General features: G+C 41.0%; 2 protein-coding genes and 1 long non-coding RNA gene across 10 annotated transcripts; 1 reads left to right on the top strand and 2 right to left on the bottom strand.

Annotated features, from left to right (window-relative positions):
- Positions 1-1,655: 1,655 nt before the first annotated feature.
- On the bottom strand, positions 1,656-3,156 carry LOC127496225 (splicing regulatory glutamine/lysine-rich protein 1-like). The gene is made up of 4 exons (XM_051863972.1): positions 2,956-3,156; positions 2,740-2,864; positions 2,316-2,510; positions 1,656-1,958 (listed from the first exon to the last, which is right to left on the bottom strand). Exons 1-4 carry the CDS (start codon positions 2,975-2,977, stop codon positions 1,953-1,955), a joined length of 348 nt encoding a protein of 115 aa, XP_051719932.1. The 5' UTR covers positions 2,978-3,156; the 3' UTR covers positions 1,656-1,952.
- A 257-nt stretch (positions 3,157-3,413) lies between these two features.
- LOC127496226 (uncharacterized) lies at positions 3,414-6,177 on the top strand. 4 transcript variants are annotated; one of them, XR_007925269.1, is made up of 3 exons: positions 3,414-4,211; positions 4,336-5,017; positions 5,080-6,177. It is a non-coding gene; the product is annotated as an uncharacterized LOC127496226 (long non-coding RNA). The 4 variants fall into 4 exon arrangements; XR_007925270.1 differs by lacking the exon at positions 3,414-4,211 and having other exon boundaries at positions 4,404-4,893; XR_007925268.1 differs by lacking the exon at positions 3,414-4,211 and having other exon boundaries at positions 4,404-4,955.
- Positions 5,902-16,675, bottom strand: sidt2 (SID1 transmembrane family, member 2). 5 transcript variants are annotated; one of them, XM_051863957.1, is made up of 29 exons: positions 16,464-16,675; positions 15,813-16,020; positions 15,610-15,731; positions 14,360-14,524; positions 14,003-14,048; positions 12,646-12,747; positions 12,481-12,564; positions 12,304-12,403; positions 12,153-12,218; positions 11,979-12,072; positions 11,811-11,866; positions 11,667-11,678; positions 10,545-10,583; positions 10,389-10,466; positions 10,204-10,260; positions 9,818-9,933; positions 9,668-9,741; positions 9,474-9,540; positions 9,311-9,384; positions 8,813-8,936; positions 8,486-8,603; positions 8,186-8,322; positions 7,513-7,621; positions 7,328-7,404; positions 7,192-7,238; positions 6,986-7,091; positions 6,735-6,845; positions 6,509-6,622; positions 5,902-6,434 (listed from the first exon to the last, which is right to left on the bottom strand). In XM_051863957.1, exons 2-29 carry the CDS (start codon positions 15,993-15,995, stop codon positions 6,372-6,374), a joined length of 2,541 nt encoding a protein of 846 aa, XP_051719917.1. In that variant the 5' UTR covers positions 15,996-16,020; positions 16,464-16,675; the 3' UTR covers positions 5,902-6,371. The 5 variants fall into 5 exon arrangements, with proteins under 5 accessions (XP_051719917.1, XP_051719919.1, XP_051719918.1 ...); XM_051863959.1 differs by lacking the exon at positions 10,204-10,260; XM_051863958.1 differs by lacking the exon at positions 11,667-11,678.
- Between the last annotated feature and the right edge of the window lie 381 nt (positions 16,676-17,056).

Genomic DNA, 17,056 nt, shown 5'->3' with positions numbered 1-17,056 from the left:
TGGTTATTGACTGATCAAATGTGTGTTGGTCACTGAATACTTTTAACTCTCCGGTGCTGCTCGCATGGATTCAAAATGACTGAATCTGTTTTATTTCAATCAAATGATTGTACTATATTTTAGTTTGATAATATTTATTATTTAATATTTTGTATTTTTAGTGGATTTTATGGTACTAAATTATATTTATGGAATAGTTATGATCCATTTATCACCCCTGAAAATGAAATTTCCAACTTAAACTGTGGAAAATCTTGAGCAACAGACTGAAGTTTGGTTTCTTTTTAAACAACACTTGGCAGATTATTGCTGAAGTGAAAAACATTAAATAGTTAATAGTTATAGAAATAGTTAAAGCTACAGAAGTTTAAGTTTATTATAATGAAAAATGCACAAAAATACTATTTTTAAATGTTATATGAAATATATATTTTCCAAAACACATTTTATTTTAAAACTCCAGAAAGAGAAAATAAAAAAGAGAAAGTCAAAAGCCATAAATCTAAACAAGTTGTGTTCCAAATTTGAGGTTGATATCTCAAAAAATGAGCTTTTAGTAAGATTTTGTTTGGGCGCAGTACCACACGCTTCCACTAGATGAGATTCATCTCCCATTCATTTCCAATGTGCTCATTTTTCACCATGAACAATACAAGTGACTACTTTTCAAGATCATTTAACCCTTTTTTCACATAGCAAGTGCCAAAACCCTTACCAAGTTTCGTACCATTTTTTTTTTTTAAAAACAATGTATCAAAATGTATCAGAAATACTTTTTTTTTAATCCCTATGGAAGTGAATGGGTTACTCACACAACAGGTTTCTGTTTTGCCTACACATCTTTCATGCGTATTGTTCAGTATGTTTGCACAGATCGCAACTCTCTGTGTGTCTGAATATAGTGCAGTTATTTTGGAAACTCGTATGCGGGCTTGTCTCAAAATGTGAGATATCTGTGCGATAACAACTGTTGGAATGTTGTGTGGGATGAAAATAAGTCACAGAAAACCTTCCCAGGAGTCTGAGCAGACCCTGAAGAGAAAAGCACCCGCCCTAGATAGTGCATCTTTACTCTTTACAACCGTACAAGTGGATCAACCTGCTGTACGAGCCCTTTATGGAGCCCAACCCAGATGCCTTGGTCATTATGTCTATAATTAATGCTGTTTCTCCGCATTGACATGAGCTGAAATGCAGATGTTAGTTAGCAAGTGATGGCTATTTGATGAATGAAAGAATCCTTCGATGCGCAAGCTTTGGTTCATGAATATTAATTAGGTTGTGTGATTGGGTGTGTCAAGAACATGAAAGTGCATATTCATTAATTAAACCTTTGTAATTAGGCGTTCAGGTAATCCAGTCAGGTGTGCGTTCACGGAAGGGTCTGTTGGCTTAATCATAATCATATTCAAATCATTTAACATAAAATTGATTTAGACAACTAGCTTTATGTGTTGTTTATGTGGGTGTAGTATAATGCATTTGTCTGTAATTTGAGAATTTGAATGCAATCCTTTTTATTCTCCATGTAAACTTTCCCTCCAACATTATCAAAAGATTTAAATTATAAAACAAAAATGCACATCACATGCAATCATATTATGAATATTAAATAATATGAAATTTTACAAGATGAAGTCCAGGGTGAATATTTCTCATGGTGAGTATATGAAAAGCCAGTTTTTTATTGTCAAAAACTTTCTTCACTACCAAAAAAAAAAAAAAAGTTACATTGTGACCATTGGCGGGGCATGTTGTCACATTCTATGGGATAAGTCACAATGGGAACATGCTGTGTACTGACACTGATATAAGAAAACATATGACATAAATACAGAAAATCAACCCATTTTCAACAATATAATATTTAAAATGTATTACAGACTATTTAGTGTCTCAAAACATCTTCCCCATGTGACAACTAGCCCCGGTCCACCTTCTGTCATCAGTCTTCAGTCCTACAAACAGAGAGAGAACAATATTTACTTTTTATTATTAATTATTATTGGTGCCTTGTGTACAGATATGGATAAAGAGTTTGCAGCGAGCGCTTGTGAATCTACAGAACTGATCTGAGAAACAAGAATCTTCAGGCATATTTTACACAAACCCGTTTGTCTGCATTACAGGGGCGCGTCCACATCACTTCACCAGGTGTTTTTACACGTTTAAATGGGTTTACGTTACTCACACATGAGAGTGACAAGCATCGAAATATGATGAATGGAAAAGGTAGAATTCAACAGGTGTGTGAACAGTCAAACGAGGCTCAGGCAATCAGAATATAGAGTCAGTTTACTCGAATCATACGTTACCTCATCACTGGATGAAGACGATGACCTGCGTCCTCGACCGTGACCGTGTCCGTGTCCGTGTCCATGACCGTGTCCATGTCCGTGTCCATGTCCCTTTTTGTGTTCTTTATCCTTCTTCTTGTCCTTGTCTTTGCACTTGTCTTTATCTTTGCACTTGTCTTTCTCTTTCTCCTTCTCCTTTTCTTTGCAATCACTCTGTAAAAACATGCACAAAACAGTATAATGCAGTTATAACATGTAGTAACTTCTCTTATTTTATGTCATTATTAACTCTCAAGGGCTGAACGACATTTTCAAGCTCTTGAAATGAATCTTCCGGGTTGGGCTCCATTCTTGAGCCATTTTACTACTGTAATCTGATTAGTTTTTAGTATAAAATGTTATTGTGATGAGAAGTATGTCACATATGAATAACTATTCTCACCTTGTCCTTATCCTTGTCCTTGCACTCTTTATCCTTTTCTTCTTTGTCTTTATCCTTCTTTCCAAACCCAAAGATTCCCTCCACCTCTTTGCCCTCCTGCTTCTTCACCTCATCTCCTCCAACAGCTGGAGAAGAACAGACAGTTTCACTTACAAATCAACCAATAAAACACACATCATTTCGATGTTTACTGGTGTATGTTCCTCATCTGTTTACCTGAGTTCAGATCGAAGTCCATGATGAATCCGTTCTTGTGCTCTGATCAGATGACAGCAGTATTTATCCTCCTCATCAGAGCTCCTCCTCTCACACCTGAGCGGCAGAACAGTTGTTAGGTGTGTATCGGTGTGTGACAATAAAGTACCGCGAGAGCGACTGTAGCTCCATATGCTTTCGACTCGCTCTCGCGGTACTTTGATGTCATTCACCGAACGGTCCGCGCGCCGCCGCTTCCAGTCGAACACACACCTGTTGTTTGTGGGATGATTTGGCTCTTTAATACTAATTAACGTGGTGTGACGTTCGCGCTGACTGGCTGAAAGACAGCCAACGAGGCATGAGGCTGCAGTTTCAGCACCGCAGTTCTAGGACCTTAGTTCTTTTTTTAATACTAGTTTATAATTTATAGCACTTACTGTTCAATTCTTTATTTGTATTTGGATCATGCATCTCGTCACCTGGACAATCAGTGAAACCTTCTGCTGTCCTACAGCGAAGGTTTGGCTTATGAACTTATGAATAGTGTGAGTATTGTGTTTACACTGAAAAAGTCAATTTGCTTTTTGATTATTAGAATGCGAAAACGCGTTGTTTTCCATTGTTTTTAATATGTAAAAGCACTAGACGGACGTGTTTGACAGTTGCACTAGTCTCTAGCACATCTAAAAACGCGGCGCTCAAGTTAACTCTTTCACATGTAGGTCACGACAGTGGACAGAAATTCAAAAAGCCATTTTCTTGCATATGCATGAGTTTTGATGGCATGCCATAGTTGCACATCAACCTCTACAGTGGACACTAGTGCATCATCCTATACACTGCCACCTAGTGGCAAGCCGTTGTACGTGTTTTTTTGTTTTTTTTTCTTCTCTATACCAAGATGTCCGACGGCCAGTCAGAAATGCCAAGTTGCTCTGAAATATCCATCCATTCCTTCTATCCTAACAAAAAAAAGTTGTAACATCTAAGGAGTCATATCATTGTTACATTTTCCAAGCATTGATTTTAGATATGGAGGTAATTCTGATTAATCATCTGTCCACTAAACTGGACATCATGCATCACTAGCTAAATTTCAGCTACAGTTCATACTATTACTGTGACTGTTGTTCTTGAAAATACTTCATTTGCAGTAACTTTTTTGGCTGTAAATAAATGTATTTGCGTTATTAGATTGTAATTTGCAATTACGTCAAAAAAGTAATCTGATTACGTTATTTACATTACTTGTAATGCGTCACTTTACTCGTTACGTCAGAAAAGTAATCTGATTACGTTATTTACATTACTTGTAATGCGTCACTTTACTCGTTAGGTCAGAAAAGTAATCTGATTACGTTATTTACATTACTTGTAATGCGTCACTTTACTCGTTAGGTCAGAAAAGTAATCTGATTACGTTATTTACATTACTTGTAATGCGTCACTTTACTCGTTACGTCAGAAAAGTAATCTGATTACGTTATTTACATTACTTGTAATGCGTCACTTTACTCGTTAGGTCAGAAAAGTAATCTGATTACGTTATTTACATTACTTGTAATGCGTCACTTTACTCGTTAGGTCAGAAAAGTAATCTGATTACGTTATTTACATTACTTGTAATGCGTCACTTTACTCGTTAGGTCAGAAAAGTAATCTGATTACGTTATTTACATTACTTGTAATGCGTCACTTTACTCGTTAGGTCAGAAAAGTAATCTGATTACGTTATTTACATTACTTGTAATGCGTCACTTTACTCGTTACGTCAGAAAAGTAATCTGATTACGTTATTTACATTACTTGTAATGCGTCACTTTACTCGTTAGGTCAGAAAAGTAATCTGATTACGTTATTTACATTACTTGTAATGCGTCACTTTACTCGTTAGGTCAGAAAAGTAATCTGATTACGTTATTTACATTACTTGTAATGCGTCACTTTACTCGTTAGGTCAGAAAAGTAATCTGATTACGTTATTTACATTACTTGTAATGCGTCACTTTACTCGTTACGTCAGAAAAGTAATCTGATTACGTTATTTACATTACTTGTAATGCGTCACTTTACTCGTTACGTCAGAAAAGTAATCTGATTACGTTATTTACATTACTTGTAATGCGTCACTTTACTCATTAGGTCAGAAAAGTAATCTGATTACGTTATTTACATTACTTGTAATGCGTCACTTTACTCGTTAGGTCAGAAAAGTAATCTGATTACGTAATGCACGTTACTTGTAATGCGTCACTTTACTCGTTAGGTCAGAAAAGTAATCTGATTACGTTATTTACATTACTTGTAATGCGTCACTTTACTCGTTAGGTCAGAAAAGTAATCTGATTACGTAATGCACGTTACTTGTAATGCGTCACTTTACTCGTTAGCGTAATCAGATTACTTTTCTGACCTATTTACATTACTTGTAATGCATCACTTTACTCGTTATGTCAGAAAAGTAATCTGATTACGTAATGCACGTTACTTGTAATGCGTTACCCCCAACACTGCTCATTTCCGATGAGATTGAAAACACCTGATCTGTATCTATGTTCAAAAAGTGAATAAATGGATTATAACTACTGCATAAATATAATTTAATACCACAAAATACCCTAAAAATACAAAATAAATAAAAACATTGAACTAAAATATAGTACATTCAATTAATTTGAAATAAAAATACATCTTTGGCCATTTTTGACCGTCATGTGAGCTGCACCAAAGAGTTAAAGAGTGTTTAAAGCAGCAGAAAACAAAACTGCAGCACACATATAATGAACAGAACGAACAGGCCTTAAAGGGACAGTCATCATTTATTCAGCCTGCTAAGTGATGACTTAATTTTCATTTTATTATCCCTTTAACTCTTGCGTGTGTTTTTGTTTGATTAAAACAGTCATGTTGTAGCAGCACAGAATCATCAGGTTTCCGGTCCACAGTAAAACAGATGTACACTACTGAAAACAACCGTAAAAAGTCTTTATTCAGTAATCATTCCATTTGTACTCTGTAAAAACATGATCTGTAATTTTTCAGACAGTGCAAAGTTAATTTTCTCAGAATCGTCAATAGATCAGTGAAGCAGCTCGGCTCGGATTTACAGTCAGAACCACACGGTCCACAGACACAGAAGGCCACAGACGGACACAAACGGCAAGAAAAACAAACGCTATACCGTTACAAAACTGCATCGAGATTTGCAGGGCAGGTCTGAAGCGATTAGCATGGTTACCACGGTGATGAGGGGAGGAGCTCTGGCAGTTTTACTGGCACAATCACTGTCCTATCAGCATTAGTTCCTGTATGAGGCTCCTCCCACATCACAGTCTCTGACTGGCAGGATATTCAGGCAGTGAGGCCTCTCATTAGTGGACACCTCTGGTGCTGCTCTGTGATTGGCTAATCCAGAGGCTCAAAATATCTGTCCATCAGAAGACGTAGATTTTGTCTCTTTGAACCGTGTCGAGGTCGTCGTCCATAGTGAGCAGAACCTGAGACAGACAGACAGACGGGTGTTTATTATGTTCAGTTGTCTCGTTTGGCTTCGACTGATGTTTTGACTCACCAGGAAGGATCCGAACATGGCGATGGACGACAAGAAGTGCCAGATATCGTGATCGTCAAAGAAGGAGAGCAGGATACACTCACGGTTGTGCTCGCGAGACTCGGCCGGAGTTTTCTAGAGACAGAATTTGAGTCTGATCAACATGACTGAGTACAGGTAACACGCTACTGACACACACTAGAGGTGAAGGGTCACGTGTGTGAGTGTGTGTGTGTGTGAGACTCACCTGCCATGTACTGAGACCCTGAAAGAAGAAGAACAGAGCGAAGCCCCAGACCACAGCGGTGAACAGGATACACACCAGAGCCAGACACTGGATACGCTCACCACTGCGCAGCTACACACACACACACACACACACAAAGATCTGAATGAGACTAACACACTAATTCATCTGATCTGAAGACCCCTGCAGTGGGATGTCATGACCACAGGAAGTAGTATCAGTATCTGATGATGTCATAATCAGAGCGGCACCTTCATTATGATGTAAAAGGCGAAATACAGCAGCAGGTTACAGATGGCGATGGCCAGCAGGTACGAGGCGAAGTCATTGGGTCGTTTGATGAGGCCGTACGACGCCCTGCAAACACACACACACACACACACACACAGGTCATGCGTGCGCTCGTATCCATGTGATCGAGAGAGATGTGAGATGATGGTGATACAGCGTAACTCACAGTGACCAGTTCACAATGTTTCCCATCACCAGCAGAACCATCCGATCCTACAGACAACACACACACACACACACACGTCAGACAGTTTTACTGCGACAGCTGCATGTGTGTGTGAGAGAGTGTGTGTTGTACTCACGATGTACATGGGTCCACTGCACTGCCGAATACAGTCTGTGTAGATCACATACAAAATCCTGCGCAAGATCCCAGAGTCTGAAACACACACACACACACACACACACACACACACACATTGAGTTTAAGGAAAACAGACCATCAGCTTCTCCTGCTGAATGTCAGGTGTGTGTGATTGTGACTCACCGAGTCTCCAGCGGCCCATGTAGTAGAGCTGAGTGCTCAGCAGCATTGTGGCCAGGATGTGTATGACAGAGAAAACGATCCAGAACGCTGTGTTACCCTTACCAAACACCTGACACACACACACACACACACACACACACAGGTTTGTTTGACTCATCTCATAGACATCCAATGATACTTTCTATGACGTTTGACCCCTAAACCAACCCTGACAGAAACCTGTGCACAACATTAGACTGAAATGTAAGTCAAATTTATTTGTACAATCTCTTTTCACAATAAACACTGACTATGTTTACATGAACCCTCATCATGTGATTGTAATGAGATTTAGGAAATATTGTGATTAAACTGTACCTCATGTAAACACAGTGCTTCCATCAAACTGATGAGATTGAGCTCATATAATCGTACCCATAGTATACCATAACCGTAGTAAATTATGTGTGTGAGCGTGTGTGTGAGTGTGTGTCCTTCAGGGTGTCGTGGAGAGGTGAGGTGTCTAAATCACAACATCTAGCTACTGGAGTGCCTCAGGGCTCAGTGCTGGGACCGCTTCTCTTCTCCATCTACATGACATCACTAGGATCTGTCATTCAGAAACATGATTTTTCCTATCACTGCTGTGTGTGTGTGTGTGTGTGTGTGTGTGTGTGTGTGTGTGTGTTCTCACCACTCCCAGCACAGAGAAGAATATGACCGCAGCCAGACATGCGTAAGCGGAGTACGCGCTGGCGTTGATGTCCGGGTGTCTCTTCTGATACAGCTTCAACATACACAATCCAGCAATCATATACATGAACGATGTGTCTGAAACACACAAATGACATGAAATTAGATCAGGAATTCCCAAACTTAAAATAAAAATATTTACTTTCCTCGTAAGATCGAACACAGCAGCACCAGGATGAGGCTGGACGTGCGTCCAGATGCTCTCGAGGTCACTGACGTACATGAACATCATCACACTCACCGAACTGAAAGTTGGTGTAGTTTGGACAGACGTGGTAGCAGGCGCTGAGCAGCCCCTCCATCATCAGAGCAGTGCCCATCGCATAATACAAGCCGAAGTGCTTTGGGATACCACACTCCTGAAACACACACACACACGCTCAATGTGCTTATATTACACAGTTCAAAGCACAGTGTAAGTGTGTAGTGTACAGTGCATCATTTGTGGCACAACTGGAGTTTTTCATATGCAGCTAATGGAGTCTGGCTGAAGTTGTGCAGGGCCGTGAGTGCGTATAAAGCTTGATCTGTGTGACAGTCGGTGGATCAGACGGTCTCTGCTGCTCACCAGCGCTGTGCTCTCGTTGCGTTCAAGCGCGCGGTTATGAAGGATGTCCCTCTGCAGGACGATGAGCAGGAAGAGCAGCCCCAGCATCACATAACCCAGGTTACTCAGGATGTTGTTGAAGGAACTGAACACATCAAAACATTCATTATAAGACCTTATAAGATGCATTCTGATTGGCTGTTAATGTTTTTTATCGTTCATCAGCTGGAAAAAACGTTCTTGAAAGCAATTCCAACGATATCGTTCTTCTTATGGGTGGGCGATGTGACCAAAATCTTGACACTATATCATCGCTACGATACATAAGCTCTAGTTCCTCTGTGTCGTTGTAGTTGTGGTGTTCTTATTCTTTTACTGTCAGAACAATTATTAAAAATGTAGTTATAGTCCTTGGTGAGGACAGGCTTTATGCTTTTAGACTGTTTAGTATCCACTAATTACTTTCAAAACGTCTGAAGAATGTGTACACACACACACACACACACACACACACACAACCTTAGAGCTCCGAGAGGGTGTGCACACAGGAAGTTGTAATAGCAGATGTCTTGGTTTCCTGTGACGTTTACAACCTGTCAGAAAATAAATAAATTATTGTAGTCATCATCAAGCTCAATCAAGACTGAACACACACAACATGAGACATAAAGAGATGTCGTACCGTCTGATAGGTGATAACCAGCTGAATGACAGGAAGAGCGTAAAACACTGCGATCGTAGCGATGTTCCTACAGAGAAAACACACACACACACACACCACTGGAGTTATCATATGTAAAACAAACACATACACCTGTACTGTGTGTGTGAGAGAGTGTGAGTGTGTGTGTGAGTGTGTGTGTTTGTGAGACTCACCAGAAGTAAATCTGGTATTTCTTGCTGAGGATGCGTTTGTCTTTTCGAGCGAGATCAGAGACGCACAGGAACTTCTGTGAAGGAGAGAGAAACACAGTCAGTAAATAAACACTCACACACTTGACTTGGGTTTCTCTATAGTTCACACACCTTAGTGCGGACGATGTTTTTGTCTGAGTCGATGTCAGCCAGCGTGTCGTAATCGTCCTCTTCCACTGAACTCAAAGACTCCTGCCGACTGCGGGCGACGCTCTCTAAAGATCGATCTGACACACGGAGAACAAACGTTCAGTGTATTTCAGACAGACGGATCACGGAGTGAACTCCTGCAGTAGATGCTGACATCACCGAATCATTCATCAGCAAATACAACACCTGATTTACTCATTTAAATAAGAATAATTTCAAACACAATCAGAGAAATTATCATTCCATATATTTCTCAGGACATCAGACCAATATTTGTTTTGATTTTGGATGGGGTGGGATTTCATAAGGACGTGCTGATTGGCTGATTTATAAAGTGGGCGTGTCACCGAAGCGGATGGCTACATGATGAGCTGTGATTAGTCGTCGTTTAAAAGTCTCCGATCCTAAGTGGTAAAAATAAACCAGAACTCAGAAAGCAGAGCACATCACACATAGCCAATGAGAGAGGACACTGAACCGCCAATATGAACATGAACATGAACATGAATATTCCGTGTGCGTGTGTTATTACCCATGTATCCATAGTTCCCATCGGCTGATGCTAAACTGTCAGTAACGGCTTCAGAGCTCAGTGTGCTTCCATTATCAGCTGGAGAAACAGACAGACAGATTAAAACAGATCTGATGAAGAAATAATTCATCTGAAAGAAAACTTCCATCAACTCACCAAATGATCCGTATTCATACGGAGACACGGGAGCCTTTCCTGAAACACACCCAGTGGGTTAGACAGATGCTCTGTGTGTGTGTGTGTGTGTGTGTGTGTGTGTGGATGTACTATAAAGGCCCTGATATACTCACAGTGAAGTTCTGTTTCATTCTTTCCTTAAAGAACTTTGAAATACCTTTGCAGCTGTTTGCGAACATCCTGACTCCACTCACATTTAGAGGAATATGTAAATATGTGCTTTATACAATAGATTGCTTTAAAGCAGCATCTTTATAGTATTAAACATGAAAAACAGAGTCAGTGTCACTTTAGATTAGAATTACAGCTTCAGTTTCTACTATAAAGCAGCTTTATTTGTTTTATTTCACATCTGACATTGACGGAATAGAAGAAATCAACCGGAGAAGATTTACACCTCAAAGAGGGTGGAGCCTCAGAGCCACACCCACCTATTATATCATCACCACTGACCAATGGGAGTTCAGAAGTGTTTACCAGCCGGACGAACTTCATTTTGGCCTGATTTTGTTCAGAATGAGGTCACACCAGTTTGTTTGAAGTATATCGGGGCCTTTACTCCTGTACATCACACCCTTCAGGTTCTGACACACACACTTCAGTTACTTACAGGAGTGACGCCCACACAGACGTTTATGAGCTCTATTTATTCACATCACACATGCTAAGCAGACTCACTCCTGCATGTAAATGAGATTGTCATGTCCAAAACTAGAAGAGACAGAAAGATTAGTTCCTAATGACTTCTAAAGAGGAGTGTGTTTGGGTTAGTTTACAGCAGTGATGTCACAACTACACATGAAGAGAGACACACAAACGCTGTGAGAGTGAGCATGCAGATCAGTCTATAGAATAATCCTGCAATACCAGAGGAGACCGTTTCAGGACCCTGGACTCTCTACTCCATCAGACCTGATTCAAACCTCAAACAGCTGCAAACACTCAAAAAATATGATCTTTCTACCTTATTTTTCACAACACTAGAGTCCTAGAAATGCGGTTCTGTAACAACAGCATTGCAGGATTATGATACTCAATAAATGAGTGTTGTGTGTTAGTAAAACATACACACACACACTCTCTCACACACACAGATCTTACCCAAGAGAGACGCTAAACGCACACAAATATGCAGAAAAGAGAATAAAAGAATAAACACTTCAATAAAATCACTTATTAAAGACGTCTTTAATCTAGATTAATTAATCGATTATAACTAGCTCATACAGGTGTGTGATCAGTTACCTGTCTCTGCAGGTGAGGCGTCAGGGTTCAGAAGCCCCTCCCTCTTCCTGTTCATCCTGAGGATGACAGAATTTGATTGGCTGTCATGTAATGACGAATCTTGAATCATGGACTGAACTGAATCAACACTGAACAATGACACTGACTCTTCTGTCGACAGTGCCGTACCTCTTATTCTCCACACAGGCCACTAGAAACGTGAGTAGATAGAACGACAGGAAGATCCCCAGACAGAAGAGCATCCCCATCACATACACCTCCGCTAGAGAACACAGAGAATCAATCAATGAACTGACGGACGGATGAACGAACGACTGAATGAACGTCTAGTGAGCAGCTCACAGTTAATGGCAGGAGAAACGATCACGTCCAGAGTTTTACTGCGGTTCCCGGCATCCAGCAGCTCATCTGAGGAAACACACACACACACTCGTCGTCAGACAAGGGTTCTGATTGGCTGCAGCCGTGTAACGGATTGGTTGTAGGAACTAACCGGGTAAGAGCGGGTAGAATCGGAGCGGTCCTCCACACGCCTCGTCTTCAGTCTTCACCACCACCACCACATAGAAGCTGTTACTGGGGAAATCCTTCCTCTGAAACACACAGAGTGTGTCTATGAGTGTGTGTGAGAGAGAGAGTGTGTGTGTGTGTGTGTGTGTGTGTGCGTTACCTGCACTGTGATGGCAGCTGTGGTGGTCATAGTCTGATACATTCCAATAAACGCCACATTATTATCCAGATCATAAACCGGACACTAGACAGACCGAGAGACACACACAGATATGAGCTCAAACTTCTTTGACATCATCTGCATGTGAATGTGTGTGTTTCTCACCTGGATGTCCTGTATGGACATGACGGAGCAGGGGAAGTTCTTCTGCGAGTTTACCTTCACGATCACTGTGTCCACACCGTCAGGAAACACATACTTGAAGAACTGCACACACACGCACACACACACACAGTCATTACACTCCAGCATTGTGTGTGTGATATCTGTAATAACCCCCACTGTCCAGTTTGAAAACCCCTGGTCTAAGCTGGACCTTGTGTATCTGTGACAGCGACCCCTGCTGATCAAAATCAACCATAGTTCAACTACCCTGTGATTATGTGGAGCTTAAAGCAATAGTTCACCCAAACAAGCAAGTCATGTCACCATTAACATATATAGCTTTAGCTGGATTCTTTAGAGTCATTTTGTTTAACAGAATCATTATTCACTGTATAAAGTGGTGATCTGCAATTGTTACCTTAAAGAGCTATTTCTGCTTGATTTAAAACATAAAACTTAGTTTTGTTGGTATAAACGGATATATTTAGGTTGGCTCAGTGAGGTTAAATAACATTTTTGACTTGAACAAAACCAGTTAATTTACCATTTTTTTCCACCATTCCATGCCCATTTCCACACAAGTTAAGTGTACATGCTAAATGTAAACAGCAGCAGGACACTGGTCCCCTGTTAGATGGTAAAGTGCGACAACTGTTTGGTTGCCTTTACATTTAACAATACTTCACATTCTGACTATCTCTGAATGTAGCGAATGTGCACTAAAACACCAGTTCTTGCCATAAAAAAATATTGTAATGGTAAGAAATGGCAAAATGGCAAGAAATGGCAGGTGTCGCACTTTACCATCTACAGGGGACCAAAGTATTTTTTTCACTATACCACACTAGTTAAACTGTGCATGCTAAAGCTGTTTAAGCAGACACATGTAATTTTTCGTGCACTTCAAAGTTCATCGTTGTTCCCCATATAACATATATAATAAAATGCCATCCATACAAAACCAGACAATAATGCACTTAAAAGCCTTCTATGTGGAGGTCAAAGTTGAGTTGACTGTTTCATTGAAAATCTTCAGATGGTTCAACTAAAGTTCCAGTGTTAAAACACACGCAATTTGATTAAGCCAGCTGAACATTTTCAATGCAAGCAAGTCAACAGCCACGTTCATCATGACTCTTCTCACAGTCTTCCATTAGAGTCAACAGTATGATGCCTTCATGAACAGAGCCTCAGCTTTAGCTGGATCCTTCATGAGCAGGATGTCAAACACACACCTGTTTGCTCTCTCACACACTGAGGAGATTTACTGACTACTCTGAGATCAGCCCTGCAGCATCTGTAACGCTCACAGTTCTGAAATCAGTTCTCTGCATCTATAATGAGAAGACATGAACACCTGTGGTTGGGACGGCGTCGCATTGAAGCTGAATTTCTTGTCTGTCCTGTAGACATAAAGAGAAAAGTATAGCATGACATTCCTAAAGATGACAACATAACCACTAGCTCCAGATGGCTAAAACACTTCTGAGGAAGAGCTAGACACAGTTTGTGAGCTTCATTACATCACAATAGCTGCTTTTGCATCCACTTATTTTAAGCACATTTTGGGATATTGTATTAAAACAAAAAAAAACCCTTTGCAACTTTGGATGGAAACAGAGCTAATGTGGCAAGCTCTCGATCAGAATAAACTAACTGAATCCGGTCAGATCAGGCGTGTCTGATTATGACTGAACTCTGATCAGTGACTCACTGGAGTGTGAAGCTGTCCACGCGACTGACTCGAAGCTGATAGTGGATCCCTGCGCTGGAGAGCGTCGACACGTCCACATAGAAGAACTGTGTCTCCGCCACGGCCTTTGTGGGCGGCTGACACAGCGTCCGTCCCACCTGCGTGTACTGATACTTCCTCTGATACCTGCCGACACACGCGACACGTCACCACAGTCCAACCACAAACACCGCATGCAACATTTACACACTCAAATAACACACATTCCTGCTGAAGTGATTGAACACAAACACCCACAGACTCACTGTAAACATGTTAAACACACTGTGACACAAATCTGTTTATTGGTTCATTTGAGCCGCTTGTGCAAAAACAGAAGTTCATGAGGAACTGAAAGATCAAAGTTCACACATGAACGAACATATCATCATTTCTGAGTCCAAATGAAACTTTGACACCTGATTATCATTTGACTCGAGCAGTGGACCGATTTATATCAGAATAGGAGTTGTGTTAATGGTATACAACAATCAGGCATAACATTATAACCACCTTCCTAATATTGTGTTGGTCCCCCTTTTGCTGCCAAAACAGCCCTGACCCTTCGAGGCATGGACTCCTCTAGACCCCTGAAGGTGTGCTGTGGTATCCGTGGTCCAGTTCTGATGCCCACATGTCCACTGTTGGCTCTTTCAGCGGTGGACAGGGGTCAGCATGGGCACCCTGACTGGTCTGCAGCCCCATACACAACAAACTGATGCACTGTGTATTCTGACACCTTTCTATCAGAACCAGCATTAACTTCTGGAGCAGTTTGAGCTACAGTAGCTCGTCTGTTGGATCGGACCATACGGGCCAGCCTTCGCTCCCCATCTTGGCCGCCCATGACCCTGTCGCCGGTTCACCACTGTTCCTTTCTTGGAGCACTTTTGATAGATACTGACCACTGCAGACCGGGAACACCCCACAAGAGCTGCAGTTGTGGAGATGCTCTGATCCAGTCGTCTAGCCATCACAATTTGGTCCTTGTCAAACTCGCTCAAATCCTTACGCTTGCCCATTTTTCCTTCTTCTAATACATGAACTTTGAGGACAAAATGTTCACTTGCTGCCTAATATATCCACCCGCTAACAGGTGCCGTGATGAAGAGATGATCAGTGTTATTCACTTCACCTGTCAGTGTTCATAATGTTATTCCTGATCGGTGTATGTACGCTTCCGTACATCACTGCGTTTGTATTATGGGATGCGTTGCAACGGCTGTACTCACAGGCCTCTGAGGATGAGGGGAACCTGAAACGACAGAACGGCCTGTTTCTGCCGGACCACAAACAGAACCGGACTCACAGCGCTCTCTGAAAGCAGCTCCACCGACACCCGCACGCCCTCCGTCTGAGAGAAAGAGAGAGAAAGAGGTTATTGTGATCGAATCCATCTGCAGAGATCCGGCCGTCGGTTCTGATGGACTCCTGCCTTGTTTCTGGAGACGGTGTGGTTATAGGAGTAGATGGTCTGGTTGTCGCTGGTGACCGTGTCGTCATACGTCATGTCGAACTGAGCGTCTCTCTGGATGACCACATTGGTGCCGCTCGCCGCCGGACTCCAGCACACCAGCATCAGGACCAGCCATCCCGAAACGCAGCAGAACTCCAGCATGCTGGATCCGTCATCAGCCTGAGATCTGGAGCAAGATCAGAACCAGAATCAGGAAACACACAGTCAGTTTGACATTTACCATAGTCCCTGCATACTTTACTTCATCTGTACATACTTAACGCTGTTTACATTGATCAGGAGTGACGTCACTACACCAGCAGCACGATTCGGACTCTTTACAGCTCAAATAACACATTAAAACTGAAGCGATTGAACACAAATACACAAGCTGACGAGTATTTAACGTTACTTACTGTAAACATGTTAACAAATACAGTGTGACGCAAGGGCCCGACAGTTTATAACGAATTAACTGATTTCTGTAACAAAGCCTGTACATTTACTGTAGTAAAACCGTGTATTAAGGAAGGCTGTGTATTCACAGTACTACAAAATATATACAGTCAGCGCATATGCATAAGAATAATAATAATAATCAGTAGATAAATAGGTGGGTGAATGACTGACCGTGTCTCGCGCTGAGCTCCTGATGATGTTTTTAACACAAACACATAACAGTGTTCACTGTATTATAGTGTCTGAGGTAAAATTGCGGTAAATGCGATCCGGGCCGCCCGTGTCGGTTCTGATCCGCTCGCTCTCGCGCTGTTGTGTTGATATACTGACCAGCGGCTCTGATCCTGACTAAACGCCGCGTCGCCGTGATGTCACGCGTCATGTGACACTTTCACAACAATGTTTTTCTATCTTTAAACATTTTCATATTTCTATTTAACTTTTTTTCTATCTTTTAAGTTTGTTACTGTTTTATTTTATTTATGTCTTATTTTTGTTTATTCAGTGTAGCCCCCCGACTGTATTTGTAATTCTTTAAAACCAATAATAATAATAATAAAAACAATTATTTACACAAACTACATCATACACAGAGTTCATAATACACATAATTTAACGTTTATTCAACTGCTGTCGGGATGATTCTCTGAGGGCGGGTTTATACAGTTGAACAGCCAATGGCAGCGCGGAATGACACGTGATGTGATATATATATATATATATATATATATATATATATATAATGTGCATTACTGTAGATGAAT

Source organism: Ctenopharyngodon idella, chromosome 15, assembly GCF_019924925.1.
Source record: "Ctenopharyngodon idella isolate HZGC_01 chromosome 15, HZGC01, whole genome shotgun sequence".
Taxonomy (NCBI): Eukaryota; Metazoa; Chordata; class Actinopteri; order Cypriniformes; family Xenocyprididae; genus Ctenopharyngodon; species Ctenopharyngodon idella.
Note: the sequence above shows the minus strand (reverse complement) of the source record. Positions and strands in the feature narration are given on the sequence as shown.

What these genes read in the sequence shown, in the direction of transcription:
- LOC127496225 (XM_051863972.1), bottom strand. Translation starts at nt 2,977, where the DNA reads ATGGACTTCGATCTGAACTCAG. An exon ending in GGACTTCGATCTGAACTCAG is followed by an intron (nt 2,865 to 2,955) that starts GTAAACAGATGA and finishes GTTCTTCTCCAG; the next exon opens with CTGTTGGAGGAGATGAGGTG. An exon ending in AGGACAAGGATAAGGACAAG is followed by an intron (nt 2,511 to 2,739) that starts GTGAGAATAGTT and finishes ATGTTTTTACAG; the next exon opens with AGTGATTGCAAAGAAAAGGA.
- sidt2 (XM_051863957.1), bottom strand. Translation starts at nt 15,995, where the DNA reads ATGCTGGAGTTCTGCTGCGTTTCGGGATGGCTGGTCCTGATGCTGGTG. An exon ending in TGTCCATACAGGACATCCAG is followed by an intron (nt 12,565 to 12,645) that starts GTGAGAAACACA and finishes CGGTCTGTCTAG; the next exon opens with TGTCCGGTTTATGATCTGGA. An exon ending in TCTTCTCTGTGCTGGGAGTG is followed by an intron (nt 7,622 to 8,185) that starts GTGAGAACACAC and finishes TGTGTGTGTCAG; the next exon opens with GTGTTTGGTAAGGGTAACAC.